Genomic DNA, 15,458 nt, shown 5'->3' with positions numbered 1-15,458 from the left:
ATTTTTTAAAATTATTTTTGTAGCCGGGTGGTGGTGGCTCACGCCTTTAATCCCAGCACTCGGGAGGAAGAGGCAGGCGGATCTCTGTGAGTTCGAGGCCAGGCTGGACGGACAGCCTCCAAAACAATACAGAGAAACCCTGTCTCGTAAAACCAAAAAAAATTATTTTTGTTAGCTGGGTGGTGGTGGTACATGCCTTTATTCCCAGCACTTGGGAGGCAGGAGCAGGTGATCTCTGTGATTTTGGGACCAGCCTGGTCCACAAAGTGAGTTCTAGGACAGCTAGAGCTACACAGAGAAACCCTGTCTTGAAACCCCCCCCAATTATTTTTATTGTTAAATATAAAATACAAAATGTATGATTCTTGTATGGTACTTTTAAATTATTTTTTATCAATATATGTACATAGCAGTGTGTGTATACTGGTGGAGGTTAGCAGACAACTTTTTTTTTAATATTTTATTTATTTATTGTGTATACAGTCTTCTGCCTGCATGCCAGTGGAGGGCACCAGATCTTATCCAAGGTGGTTTGTGAGCCACCATGTGGTTGCTGGGAATTGAACTCAGGACCTCTGGAAGAACAGTCAGTGCTCTTAACCGCTGAGCCAACTCTCCAGCCCAGCAGACAACTTTATTGATTAGGATTTTTCCTTTCAACCTCATATGGGTTCCAGAGATTGAACTCAGGTTACCAGCCTTGCAATTCCTGAATGTTTTTCTCTGATCTCCACACAAGTACTATGGCCTACACTGATGCACACAGTAATAACAAAAACAAACAAATAGCAATTTAAAGCTGGACATGGTTCCACAAACCTCCAATTCCAGCATTAGGGAAGCTGATGGTGGGGGATCACCAGGTGTTCAAAGCCAGCTTGGACTACATAATGAATTCCAAGCCAACCTGCATTATCTATGGAGAGTTTGTCTTAAAACAATCAAACAAACAAACAACAAATGTCAAACCAAAACCAAACCAACCCCCAAACAACAGCCAATGCCAAAATCAATCTACTAACCAAATCAAATTAAACAAAATCAAATGAAATGTCCAACAAAACCCGCAATTTAACCTTGCTCTGATAAGCCGTCTGGGATATTTCCAGCTGGAGGCCATGGGCATACTGCTACTGTGAATGTTCTTGCAGGAAATACTCATATTATTTGTTTTTTTTGTTGTTGTAGTTTTGTTTTTGTTTTTACGAGACAGGGTTTCTCTGAACTGTTTTGGAGGCTATCGGTCCAGCCCAGCCTCAAACTCACAGAGATCCGCCTGCCTCTGCCTCCCGAGTGCTGGGTATACTCATATTATGATTCTGCATTTTCTATATGGCTTTAGTGGGGCTACTGGGACATAGAGTATGTGTATCTTCAATTTCACAATATTATATTAAAGTCTTTTCTAAAGGGGACATTCCACATTGATTTGCACTGACTTATGCATGGCCTTTGGGAATTAGCCCCTCATAATTAGAGCAGTCTCCCCTTCCCACTGAGTGAATTTGCAAGGCTTTAAAACAGAGACTGGTCTTCCTTCTCAGAGGAATGGAAAATAAATAGGAAAAAAAAGTAAAATAATCAAACTTTGAAATATTTAACTGAAAAACAAGAATTGGGGTAAGCCTTTTTTTTTTTTTTTTTTTTTTTTTTTGGTTTTTACGAGACAGGGTTTCTCTGTATTGTCGGAGGCTATCGGTCCAGCCCAGCCTCAAACTCACAGAGATCTGCCTGCCTCTACCTCCCGAGTGCTGGGATTAAAGGCATGCGCCACCACTGCCCGGCAGGGGTAAGCCTTTTATTAATTTAATTTTCTGTCTTCCATATCATTAGTACAAATAATTATCACAGAATTTTCATATGATGGACTGGAATGTAAGTTACCAAAAACATAGTAATAATGATATTTAAGTATTGAGTATGTTGCTTGTATCAAGCACTCTTTCAAGATAGGGTTTTTCTGTATTGTTTTGGAGGCTGTCCTGGAACTTGCTCTGTAGACCAGGCTGGTCACAGAGATCTGCTTGCCTCTGCCTCCTGAGTGCTGGGATTAAAGGCATGTGCCACCAACGCCGGGTTTGTATCAGGCACTCTTTTTTTGCAATGTTAGAAAGGAGATGTGGGCCGGGCGTTGGTGGCGCATGCCTTTAATCCCAGCACTGGGGAGGCAGAGACAGGCAGATCTTTGTGAGTTCGAGACCAGCCTGGTCTATAAGAGCTAGTTCCAGGACAGCCTCCAAAGCCACAGAGAAATCCTGTCTTGAAAAACAAAAAACCAAAAAAAAAAAAACAAAAACAAAAAACAAAAACAAAAAAAAAAGAAAGAAAGAAAGGAGATGTGGGCTTGTTAGGCAAATGCTGGACCATTGAACTACATTACCTAGCTCTGTGGGCTAAAAACCCATTACAGTAGTGGTAGTGCACGCCTTTAATACCAGCACTTGGGAGGCAGAGGCAGGGCAATCTCTATGAGTTCCAGCCTGTTCTACAGAGTGAGTTCTAGGACAGCCAGAGATACACAGAGAAAGCCTGTCTCAAAAAACCAAACCAAAACCAAAAAATCCATTACACTAACTTAATCCTCATAATATCCCTAACAGGAAAAACGTTGTTATTGTTGTTATTATTAAGTGCCATTTTTGGAGGAGGTTCTCTTATTTGTTTGACACAGAGTCTCACGTAGCCCAGATTTGCCTGGAATTTTCAGTGTAGTGGATGATGACCTCTTGGATCCACCTCCTAAGTGGAGGGATTATAGACAAATGTCACCAAGCCTAGTTTCTTTTTTGAGGAGGAGTTTTGACAGGGTTTCACTCTGAAGCCCATGCTGGCCTGAAACTCACTTAGGTACTTGTCTACTTGAGTAGTCTCAAATTTGGAGTTATGTTTCTTTTTCCAGAGTTCTGGGATTACATCGTGAGCTACCACACCTGGTTTAGAAGCAAGCAAACAAGTAGGTGTGTGTGTGAGTATGTGTATATGTGTGTATGTATGTGTTGGTTCTGGTGATTGGACCTAGATATGCTAGACAACCCAGTGCTAATTCAGTAAATTAAAATAAAAAATGTATTTAATTTTATGTGTTTGAGTTTGTGCCTACATGTTTGCATGTGTACCATATGCATGCCTGTGGAAGTCAGATGAGAGCATCAGATTCCCTGGAACTGGCGCTACACATGCTTGTGAGCCACCATGTGGGTGCTGGGGACTGAACCCAGATCTTTTGCAAGAGTGGATGATACTCGGGCCGGGCGTTGGTGGCGCACACCTTTAATCCCAGCACTCGGGAGGTAGAGGCAGGCGGATCTCTGTGAGTTCGAGGCCAGCCTGGTCTACCGAGTGAGTTCCAGGACAGCCTCCAAAACAATACAGAGAAACCCTGTCTCGAAAAACCAAAAAAAAAAAAAGAGTGGATGATACTCTAAACCACAGGGCTACCTCTCTATCCCCTCCTCTGGCCCATTTTGTAGATAGTAAGCAAGGAGCTACACTGAAGATGATCTAAGCAGAATTAACTGAGAAACTATGAACTGATAACTTTTTTAAAAAATTAAGTATTTCACGAGTGCACACTGTGTTATTTCCATCCCTGTGTATCCCTCCTCTAATTCCTTCTGTGTCGCTTCTAGAACTTCCACAATCAGATTCACCACGTCTCCTTTAATTAAAAGGCAGGGTCCAGAATAAAGAGAATCTCTGGGGGTATAGCTCAGGGGTAGAGCATTTGACTGCAGAATAAAGAAAATCTCCGAGTTTGAGGCCAGCCTGGTCTAAAAGCGAGTTCCTGGAGAGCCAGGACAGTTACTGGGAGAAATCCTGTCTCAAACAAACAACAACAACAACAAAAAAAAAAAGAGATAGGTTTTGCTATGTAGCCCAAGGTAGCCTCTAATTAGGAACTTCCTGTTTTGGCCTCTCAAGTGCAGGGATTCCAGCGTCACCCTAGCTGGTTAAAGATGATTTTTTGTTTGATTGTTTGTTTTGTTTTTCGAGACAGGGTTTCTCTGTGGCTTTGGAGGCTGTCCTGGAACTAGCTCTGTAGACCAGGCTCGTTTCGAACTCACAGAGATCTGCTTGCCTCTGCTTCCCGAGTGCTGGGTTTAAAGGAGTGTGCCACCACCGCCCAGCTAAAGATGATTTCTTATGTTATCATTATTCTTGGAGAATAACTAACGACATAACTACTGACATCCCACCCAAGTCTGTATGTTCTCATGGCTGTAGATCTGCAACATGCATCCAGTGTCCTTTCTCCCTCCATCCTTGGGCATCCAGGGCAGGTGCTCCCCCTGAGCTATTCCCCCAGACCTTTCTATTTAAAGAGAGACAAGATGCATATATATTCTTTTTTTCAGCCCTCATTCTGTTCCCCTGTTCTTCGTGTCACCGGGATATCAGACATCTGCCTGTGTGAGGGGGAACCAGAAAGTATTTGGAGGCAAGGAAGGGGAGAAAGACAGGGAGGAGGGGTGAAGAGTACAAGGAGGGTGGGGATGACAGTTTCTTTAGGTTAGGTGATTTCTTTCTTTTTTGGTCTGTGGTCCATAGATTAAGAACTCCATGAAGTTTTGCTTCAGATCAAGACAAAGTAACATTTCCTCCAATTGCAAATGTAAACAACATAATTTAGTTTTAGCAGTACCTGTGACTTTGTCACCAATATGTTATAGCATCATAGTGTATGACACTTTCAGATTTCTTTAAAAAATGACTCATTTATGACTTCAAAATTAGAATGGTCATTCAATTAATTATTTGATTACCAATAAAAGGCACTATATTGCTATAGTATACTTTTTGCAATATATTTTTTTGTTTTTGTTTTTGTTTTTTTTGGTTTTTTTTTTTTTTTTTGGTTTTTCGAGACAGGGTTTCTCTGTATTGTTTTGGAGGCTGTCCTGGAACTTGCTCTGTAGATCAGGCTGGCCTCGAACTCACAAAGATCCGCCTGCCTCTGCCTCCCAAGTGTTGGGATTAAAGGCGTGTGCCACCAACGGCCGGCTCTTTTTGCAATATTTAGAAAACTTTTTTTTTCCTGTAGCACAGTTTTCCAGGTCCTTGATTAATACCATGTACCACCATTCTTGTCCTAAAATTTTAGGGGCTGGAAGGATGGACCTAAGATTAAGAGCACTTGTTTGCTCCTGTGAAGGACACAGGTTTTGTTTCCAACAACCACACAAAGGCTCCAGCAGTCTGTAACTCCAGTTACTCCAGAGATCTGTGTCTAGCCTTCAAGGACACCAGGCATATACACAGTACATTTTACATTCATATACATGAAAATAAACATCTTTAAAAAAGCAAAACTGTATTTTATTATAACTAGTTTTCTTTACATTTCTCTGTACCCCAGGTGATCCTCCTGGGTCAATCTGGCTGTCTGCCTCTGGATTCCTAAATGCATTTGGTATGATTTAGAAACATTCTGAGATAGAGGCCCTATATGTCGCCAACACTAAAAAAGTTAAGACTTCTGATTTATGGATGTTTTCTTTTTAGTTCTTATGGTCACCTGTCTACTAGGGCCTGAAGAGTCCTTTAAGTAGCTTCAAGACCTAAGGCTCTCTTGTAGTTTCCATATTCGTTCAGCAGTAGATCCTTGCTCCTCCTTCTCCATGTTGACTTTTCATTGCTTTTTTTTTTTTTTTTTTTTTTTTTTTGGTTTATACGAGACAGGGTTTCTCTGTATTGTTTTGGAGGCTGTCGGTCCAGCCTGGCCTCGAACTCACAGCGATCCGCCTGCCTCTGCCTCCCGAGTGCTGGGATCAAAGGCGTGCGCCACCACCGCCTGGCTTGCCATTACTTTTCTTCTTAATTTTAGTTGCACTTTTCTTTTTTTTACGATTTGAGAAAGTCAGTCCTTTAGCCTGTCGGTTAGCTCATCTGCGGATCGTTTACTCTCTTCTGTGTTATGGAATTCCTCGGGACACATTCACTTTCTGCTAGTATTTGAAGCTGAACAAAAGAAGAAGTAAGATTCCCCACTAAATCTGGATATTGTCCTGATTTTCTTTTTCTTTAATTTATTCTTCTCTCATAGTACATCCCAGTTTCCCCTCCCATCCTCTCCTCCCAGTCCATGCCTTCCACTTCCCCTCTCTTCCAGATTTAATCCTCTTGTTTTTCCCTTCGAAAAAGAGCACGCCTTACAGGCACATCAACCAAACATGGCATTACAAGTTATAATAAGACTAGGCACATGCCCTAATATCAAGGCCGGACCAGGCAGTAGGAGGAAAGCAGGCAGAAGAGTCAGAGACAGCCCCCTCTCCCACAAGAACAGCAAAGCTACACAACCATGACATATGCAGAGGGCCTAGGTAGCATGGATGGATCTCCAGGGTCCTTGAATGTCGGTTTTGTCTCTGTGAGTCCCTACGAGCCCCGGTTAGTTGACTCCGTGGGTCGTGTTCGTGTGGTTTGTTTCTAATTTTGTGACCTGATTTAAAATAAAAAAAATAAAAATAATACTCACTTGGTTAGCCCAGGCTGGCTCTTGAACTTATTCCTCTTCTACCTTGGTCTCTTGTGCTAGAATCACAGGCTTAGGTCATCACGCTTGGCTAATTAATATTTTTTTTTCAGTTGGAATGTTTATGAATGGAACGGATAATCAGTTATCTACAAAGGATATGGCTGAGATTATGTCTTTCTCTCCCTTGGTCTGCTGGGCAACCCATTTCATCCCAGGAGGTAACCACTGTCACCACCTCTGAGAGTGATTTTTTGACTATCAGCTCTCTCTCAATTCCTTCCTGGTCTGTGAGATGTGTGGCCTTTCCAGGCCCTCATGACCTCAAATCTGATTGACTTCATAAATAAACAATTATGTGTGTATATTTAATGTACATATACAAAATCTCTCTCCCTATGGCCTTCTGGGCCCGGTTTTCATCACATCGCTTCCTGGACGAAGAACCTGGAAGGGTGAGGGCAGGGGTTGGGGGTGACAGAAAAGAGGACCTGAGGGACTGAGGCCAGGGGTTGAGTGGTGGACTGCTGTGAAGCACTGTAGGGTTTCCTATTTTTATTTCTCCCACTAGGCCCCTGTCCAGTTCCGTCTAGCTCAAGCCTCTCCTTTCCTACGGGCCGAGACAGAGATATGAGAGATACAGAGACAGAGACGCCGAGGCACCAGCATCTCTCCCCCCCCACCGTCCCGCCCCACAGCTCTGAGGGACGTCCACTCGCAGCCAATGGCGTTCGCGAATTGCCTCGGACGGGCCAATGAGAGACAGAGGAGGGCGGAAGCTTGCCCCCCCCACTCTAGGCTTGGTTGAGCCGTGCAGGTAGGTCCGGGGCCGGGGGAGCTGCCGTTGGCACTAGTGCCCCGGGGGGTGGGGGCGCGGCGGGTCGGGGTGATGGTGGCGCAGAGTGGGGCGTCCCGTCCCGGGGACGTCGCGGGGTGCGCCGCCGTGGGGCGGAGAGAGGCTGAGGGGTCTCGGGAGCGGGCGCCGCCGAGGGCCCTGAAGGCGGCTGGGCTGAGGACGCGGGGACGCGTGTGTGGGGCGCAGAGACCCCCGGCCGGCGCCCACCCGCAAGGCCTGGGCCTCAGGCCATGGGCCGCGGCGGACCGGGAGACTGGAGGCCAGGGGGCCGGAGCGGGGGACGCCGAGCGGAGCCCCGGGGCGCCAGGCCGAGCGAGGTGGGACGGACGGCGGCGGGCAGGACGGGAAGCGGCATCCCGCGGGCCGCCCCCTCCTGAGGCAAGTCGGGGAACGGCCACGGGCTTCGGGCTGCGAGCCCCGGCCACCGCCGCCCCCTCCTAACAATGGGGACCGGGCCGGAGGAGTCGCGGGCCGCGGGGGGTTGGGGAGGCTCCGGGACGAGGGTCCGAGGCGGGGGAGGGGCGCGGGCTGGCGCTCTCTGGGATCTCGGCCCGGTGGTTCTGTAGAGCCTGGGGGTCGCGTCGCGTCGCGTCGCGGGGTGAGGGGTGGGTGGGAGGGGCGTTCAGGCTCGCCTGCGAGTCGGGTCAAGAGTCAAACTCCTCCGGTCCCCACCTCCCAAATCCGATGAGCGGTAGGCAAAGTGATGCCAAGTCTCCCTAACCGAAGTGACAAACGCGGAGACGGAGCAAAGCCCCAGTGCTTTATTTTATTTTTAAAACGGGGACCTCGACTCTGATTTTAAGAAATTATTTTTTAAACTGTTGAGTGTGTTATTTTTGTGTTCCTACTCGGGCAAGCCTCCATTTTAAGTGAAGCAGTAACTGGTTAAGCTGGAATTTTCATTCAGGCCTAAAGGCTCCTACAAGGAAGGGGTCATTTAGTCCACCCTACAAACTTAACACCTTCCATCTTCAAAATTAATTCCTCTGGGCTGCTCTTAAAGATCTCTGGGAAAGAAGGATCTTTTCTCCCACCCCCGCCCCCCCTTTTTTTTTACTTGTAGTACTTCAGTGAAAAATAGGTATGATTATGATGATGATGATGTAGAGTTAGCTCTGAAACTTATTTTAAGAAAAGTCAGGACATTGGAATTTCCAGAGAGGTTTACATTTATTAAATAAAGGTAGCTGTAGACTTTCAGGTGGCGAGTTAATAAAACATTTTCAGTAGTACTTATAAAATAATACTCTGGGAGAATAACTTTTCCTCTGGGATTTTGGTTTTCTGAATCTTTGATAAGTAATTTTCAATTATTTAAAATTTATGTTCTCCTTTGATGTAAAATATACATGTGCCCTTTCCAAGGGGAATTGTTTATTGTACCTTTTGTTGTTTTTGTGTTTGATACTGTCTCAATATGTGGTCTTGCCTGGCCCCGAACTCACTCTGTATACCAGGCCAGTGTTGAACTTGTATATAACAGCCTGCCGCAGCCTCTTCTGAGTGCTGGGGTTAAAAGTGTGTGCCACACCCAGCACTTGTACACTTTTTAGGATGGTAAGGCAGTTGGCACTTAACACCCTTCCCAGATAGAATAAGATATTTACATATTCTAGATTATTTCCATCTAAATGAAAAATCCTCCTTTTCAGCTCTTCCCAATTCCTTATCCGTGGTAACTGAGGAGATTTCTTAGTCTCTTCCTGCTTCTTTCTGAGTCTCATCTGAACTATTCCTGACACTATGAATGCTATTTGGATGCCTCTTAAGGTAAGATGTATTGGCTTTTCCTTATTACTTCATATGAGTGTTTTAGAACCAAGAATGTTTGTTTGCTATTTGTGTTTTGAGACAGGGTCTCATTGTAGCCCAGGCTGCCCTGAACTTTTTAGATTGTTGAGCATGGCCTTAACTTCATGAACATCCTGTCTCAACATTCCAAATGCTAGGATGTTCTTGAATTTACTACTCTTCAATTACCTTACAGGATACTCATCCTCAGGACTATTAGCTTCTTAGGATTTGTATTATTGCTCTTCTTGATTATTGGTGTTAAAATATTAATGAAGTTCTCAAATTAACTTTTTATAATGGTGAGTTCATTTTTTTTAATTTTAAGTTATTACAGCTTACATACTAGTAAAATTACGTTCCAAACCTGGTTAATGGGTTGGCAATTCAGACTTTGAGGTCCATTTTCAAACAGGTACTTTAGTGTCATATGAACTTGGGTGTGTTCCACTTTTGCAAATCAGTAGCTGATTCATGTGTTACAAAAGATGTGTCATTAACCATTTGTTTACTCTGAAGTTTCATACAGTATATTAAGGTTTATATGTACAACTCTTCAAATGCCTTGCTGCTCCTTAGGCCAGTTCATGAACCCTTACTTACTAATTTTTTTCAACAGGTAGCCATTGTGTCCTTTCATTTCACGGGGTGGAGGACAATGTGGACAGTGACCATCTGATAAAAAAGCTTTCCATGATGGTTATTTTTTGTCTCTTGTGGCTCTTTCTAATCTGTTTGGAGATGGCAAAAGAACTCTTGGTAGGACTAAGCAGAAGACTGAGCTGAAGGCTTGAAAGTGAGGAAGTGAGGAAGTAGCGGACGGACTAAGAACTGATAAGTAGTGCTAGAAGTCCTCTGTCAGCCTCGCCTTCCTTGAGAGTTAGAGAATGATTGCTTTGTGGTGATCTGCTCCGTGTAATTCCAGAATAGTGTAGTATATGTAACCTAATATTTAGACTTTTGGGAAATCTTGAGGTGATGTAGACTGAATCTTATCCCCATTTATGTTCTGGCTGCTCTTGTTGGATGAGTGCATATATTAATATAAAGGGGTCCAAAGTGACTCATTCTTTTCAGCCTCTTCCCATAGCACAGCTGTAGAGATTGAATGCGGAAACAGTCTGAAGTTCCGATTGCCTAGGAACTGGAGGACCTTGTATAACTGTGTTTTCATTTCCTTATATTTATTTTTATTTATGTGTGTTGGTGTTTTACCTGCATGTATATCTGTGTGACAGTGTAAGAACTCCTGGAACTAGAGTTGACAGTGGTAAGTTGCCATGTGGTTGCTGGGAATTGAACCCTGGGTCCTTCAGTAGTATTCTTAACCACTGAGCCATCAGGACTCTCTGACTTCTATGATCAGTATATTAGATTTCATGTTGCAATTTCCTTGGTTTCAAGGTATTAAATATATTGAAGCCTACTTTTTAAAGATGGGTGTAGTGTTTAAGGTTTTACCTCTAATTATTGGTAAACTTGGGGTATTACTAGAGTCCTTTGACATGGTGGAAATACAGTCAATGTCCAATAGTATGCATGAATTATTATCTGTTAACTACTTGAGATTGTAATTGTGTGGCTGCCTTAGTTTTACCAATCCTTTGATCCGTGTAAAAAACGTGCTAAGCCTAAACTTTGTTGTTTTGAGATAGAATCTTGCTATATAGCCTAGACTGGTCTAGTACTCTAATGACTCCACCTCCCAAGTGCTGAGATTTCAGGCATAAGCCATAAACAGTTTTTTTCTTTCACATTTTCCACTTTTTTTTTTAGAAATACAGAAGGGTTGTTTTGAAAATTTATCTTTTTTATATGCATTGATGCTTTGCCTGCAGGTATGCCTTTGTGACAGTGACAGATCTTGGAGTTACAGACAGTGTTGAGTTGCATATGGGTGCTGGGATTTGAACCCAGGTCCTCTGGAAGAATAGTCAGTGCCCTTAACTGTTGAGCCATCTTTCCAGCCCCTTCCTCCCATTTTTATACTTAAGAACATTTCAAAATATGTTTAATTTGGCAGAAATAGTACTTTTTTATTTTCAGATTGGAGTTGCATTTTATTTTATTAATTAAATTTATTTACTTGTAGCCGTGCGTTGGTGGCACACGTCTTTAATCCCAGCACTTGGGAGGCAGAGGCAGGCGGATCTCTGTGAGTTCGAGGCCAGCCTGGTCTACAAGAGCTAGTTCCAGGACAGCCTCCAAAGCCACAGAGAAACCCTGTCTCGAAAAACAAAAACAACAACAAAAAAATTTATTTACTTGTATTTTATGTATATTTTGCCCTCATGTGTGTGTGAGGGTGTCAGATCCCCTGGAACAGGAGTTACAGACAGGTGTGAGCTGCTGTGTAGGTCCTCTAGAAGAGTAGCCAGTGCTCTTAACCACTGAGCTATCTCTCCAGCCCTTTGTTGTTTTTTGAAACAGGATTTCTCTGTGTAGACCTGACTGTCCTTGAACTCTGTAGACCAGGCTGACCTTGGAACTCACAGAGATCCACCTGCCTCTGCCTCCCAAGTGCTGGGATTAAAAGTGTGCACTGCCACACCACCAGCAAGTTACACATTTTAATAAAAAGAAATGAGACTTCGCCGGGCGTTGGTGGCACTTGCCTTTAATCCCAGCACTTGGGAGGCAGAGGCAGGCGGATCTCTGTGAGTTCGAGGCCAGCCTGGTCTACAAGAGCTAGTTCCAGGACAGCCTCCAAAGCCACAGAGAAACCCTGTCTCGAAAAACCAAAAAAAAAAAAAGAAATGAGACTTTAATTAAAGTGTATATATTATGGCAAAATGTTCATTTTTCTTTTTTTGTATGATGTTGCCTAGGTAAGCATTACACTACTGAGTTTTAGCCTCAGCCCCTGAAAGTTATGTATTTCTTATGGCTTGTTTTCAGTTACCTTTTTTTTTATTCTAATTTAGTTAAAATGTTATATTTATTTATTTGTGCATACACAGATATACATGGGTGCACATATATGGGCATGTGCTGTGTGGAGGTCAGAGAATAGCTCGTGGGAGTTGGGCGTCTCCTGTCACCAAGTGGGTTTTCAGGATCAACCTCAAGTCATTAGGCCTGGCAGCAGTTGATTTTTTTTTAAAAATTTAAAAATTTTTATTTTGCCGGGCGGTGGTGGCGCACGCCTTTAATCCCAGCACTCGGGAGGCAGAGGCAGGCGGATCTCTGTGAGTTCGAGGCCGGGCTGGACCGATAGCCTCCGAAACAAAACAGAGAAACCCTGTCTCGAAAAACCAAAAAAAAAAAAATAAATAAAAATAAAAATTTTTATTTTGTATTATGTATGTATGTGGGTGTTTTGCCTCCATGTATGTGTAGAATTCTGAGCCACTGTGTGGGTGCCAGGAAATGAACCCAGGTCTTCTGGAAGGACAGCCAGTACTCTAACCAGTGAGCCATCTTTCCATTCCCCAAGTAATCATCTTTACATGCTGAGCTGCTTTGCTGGCCCCTAATTAAGTGAAATTATTTATTGTACTTTGTTTTTTTCTTTTTTTTGAGGTAGGTTCTCACTGTATAGCTCTGGCTGGCCTGGGACTCACCTGCTTCTGCCTCCCAAGTGCTGGGATTAAAGGAGTGTACTGCCATTCTTGGCAGGATTTTAATAAAAAAAAAGATTTTAATTTTATTTATGTGTGTGTGTCTGTGTGTGTCACGTGTGTGGGTGTCCAGGAAGTCCAGAATAGGATGTCAGATCTCCTGGAGCTGGAGTTATAGGTGTGGTTGGGTATCAAACTTGGGTCCTCTGCAAGAGCAACAAGTGCTCTTAACTGCTGCTATATCTCTCTAGTACCCAAGAATTTTTTTTTCTCCCAACATGGTATCATGTAGTTCAGACTGGTTTTGAACTTACGATGTAGCTGAGTATGACCTTGAACTCCCCCTGCCTTCACCTCCTAAGTGCTGGAATTATAGGGATGAGCTGCCATACCATGCCTTTTTTTTTTTTTTAACGAGACAGGGTTTCTCTGTGTTGTTTTGGAGCCTGTCCTGGAACCCGCTCTGTAGACCAGGGTGGTCTCGAATTCACAGAGATCCACCTACCTCTGCCTCCGAAGTGCTGGGATTAAAGGTGTGAGCCACCAATGCGCCATGCCTATTTCTTAAAATTATTTTATGTGTATGATTGTTTTGCCTGCATGTATATATGTGTATTACATGCTTGCCTGAAGTCTTGAGACATTCTGAAGAAGGGATCAAATCCCTTGGAACTGGGATTACAGACAGTTGTTAGCTGCCTTATGGGTTCTGGGAATCAAACACAGGTCCTCTGGAAGAACAGTGGCAAGTGCTCTTAACGACTGAGCCATCTCTTAGGCTCCCCCTCCCCCCATGCCTGATTTTTTAATGTAGTGCTAGTGATCCCAATCCAGGGGTTCCTGCATGCCAGCCTGGCATACATAGTGTGTTTCAGGCCAGTCAAGGCTACATAGTAAGACCTTTACATAGTATAATATTTAATGTGGGTGATGGCTGATCCTGTCATCAGAGTCATTTCTTACTAGTCTTTTGCAGTTTTCTTTGTAGACTTTTTCTGTCTTTTGCTCCTAAAAATCATCTGGCTTTCCTTGATCTTCTGTTTTCTCGTCCTGTGTAGGAACACTGTAGGAGTCTGTAGTGAGTTGTAAATCACTTACTGTCTGTATGCTGATGATTTGCAAATGTGTTTTCTGGCTCTGACTAGTTTTCTGATCTCCAATCACATTTACCTCCTTGATATTTCCCATTAGGTATTTCTTTACATTTCAAGTTTTTAAAAGATTTATTATGTATATAGTATATCTGTATGCCAGAAGAGGGCACCAGATCTCATTATAGATGGTTGTAAACCATCATGTGGTTGCTGGGAATTGAATTCAGGACCTCTGGAAGAGCAGCCAGTGCTCTTAAACTCTGAGCTGTCTTTCTAGTCCTATATTTTAATTTTTTAAAGATTTATTCATTTATTACATATACAGTGTTCTGCCTACATTCCAGAAGAGGGCACCAGATTGAGTTGTAGATGGTTGTGAGCCACCATGTGGTTGCTGGGAATTGAACTCAGGACCTCTGGAAGAGCAGTCAGTGCTCTTAACCTTTGAGCCATCTCTCCAGCCCCCTATATTTTAATTTTTAAAAACCAGTATATTAGATATCATTATGACATACTGGAACAAAATGGACTCTTAAAAAAGTTTTGTAAGTCCAGCCTCTTCTTCATATTCTGATGATGGACAGTACTATTATCATCCAGTCACTCAGGTTGGGTTTGTAAGTTCTCCAGAGTCTTGTCTTGTGTCATCTCAGTCACCACTTTTTTTTTTTTTTTGGTTTTTTTGAGGCAGGGTTTCTCTGTGGCTTTGGAAGCTGTCCTGGAACTCACTTTGTAGACCAGGCTGGCCTCGAACTCACAGAGATCCGCCTGCCTCTGCCTCCCGAGTGCTGGGATTAAAGGCGTGCGCCACCAATGCCCGGCCACCACTTTATTTTGTAAAATTGGGCTTATGTCTGAATTACTCATTTTCAAGTTGCTAGTTATTTATTGTGTATGTGAGTGTTTGTGCACATCTGCTATAATGCACTTGAGATCAGAAGACAATTTTCAGGGATCAGATCAGCTCTCTGCTACCACCACGTGGGTCTCTGTGAGAAAATTCAAGTTGTCAGTTTTGGCAGTGGTTGCCTTTACCTGCTGAGCCATCTCTCTGGCCTGCCACCTTCTTCGTAAACATTTTCCTGCTCACTCTCACTTCTCCCTTCTTGGTTCAGACCATTACCTTTTTTTTTTTTTTTTTTGCCTGACATTTGAGTTACCTTATTATTCTCTTTGATTGCCTTCTGTCTTCCAAGCTTCTATTAGAAGTGATCTGGTAAATGTAGGTCTTATTGAATGATCATATCCTTTTTCTGTTGTGGCTCTTCCAGCTTTTGAGGTGCAATTCAATTGCTCTAGCCAAGCACTATGCTCTTGTTGGCCTGTCTAGGATCATCTTGCATTCAGGTATAGATGTGTTGACAGTTTCTTTTGTGTACTCTGTTCTGGCCTCTGGGCCATTACACAGGCAGTTGTTTTTACTATCATCTGGAGACTTAGTCCTCTTCCTTTTGTTTTGAAATGTTTCTGTATGTCTATGTGAATGTATGCCGTGTGTGAATGAAGGGCAGAAGAGGGCATCAGATCATTTGGAGAGCTAGAGTGAGCTTTGTGAGCCACCCATGGTGGGTGCTAACTAAATGGATCTCTTGGAAGAACAAAAGTGCTCTTAACCACTGAGCCATCTCTCTAGCTCTTTCCTCCTGTTTTAACAACAGTTATCACGATAATATTACCAACAA

The 15,458-nt window shown here is 43.3% G+C and overlaps 2 protein-coding genes across 5 annotated transcripts in view; one reads left to right on the top strand and one right to left on the bottom strand.

Annotated features, from left to right (window-relative positions):
* Positions 1-5,793: 5,793 nt before the first annotated feature.
* LOC121141225 (translation initiation factor IF-2-like) lies at positions 5,794-13,870 on the bottom strand. The gene is made up of 3 exons (XM_040748067.1): positions 13,781-13,870; positions 6,479-7,768; positions 5,794-5,958 (listed from the first exon to the last, which is right to left on the bottom strand). The coding sequence occupies exons 1-2, from the start codon at positions 13,868-13,870 to the stop codon at positions 7,070-7,072; spliced, it is 789 nt and encodes a 262-aa protein (XP_040604001.1). The 3' UTR covers positions 5,794-5,958; positions 6,479-7,069.
* Kansl1 (KAT8 regulatory NSL complex subunit 1) overlaps positions 7,224-15,458 on the top strand; it is a 134,881-nt gene continuing 126,646 nt past the window's right edge. For 3 of the 4 annotated variants that reach the window (XM_040749862.1, XM_040749863.1, XM_040749859.1), the window contains exons 1-2: positions 7,225-7,292; positions 8,984-9,101. The gene's annotated coding sequence lies outside the window, so the exon portion shown is untranslated. Of the gene's footprint in view, positions 7,293-8,983; positions 9,102-15,458 lie in introns of all 4 variants that reach the window. The other variant, XM_040749864.1, reaches the window with a different exon arrangement.

The sequence above is a fragment of the Mesocricetus auratus genome, unplaced genomic scaffold (assembly GCF_017639785.1).
Source record: "Mesocricetus auratus isolate SY011 unplaced genomic scaffold, BCM_Maur_2.0 Super-Scaffold_100007, whole genome shotgun sequence".
NCBI lineage: Eukaryota > Metazoa > Chordata > Mammalia > Rodentia > Cricetidae > Mesocricetus > Mesocricetus auratus.
This window is presented reverse-complemented; position numbering and strand designations above follow the sequence as displayed.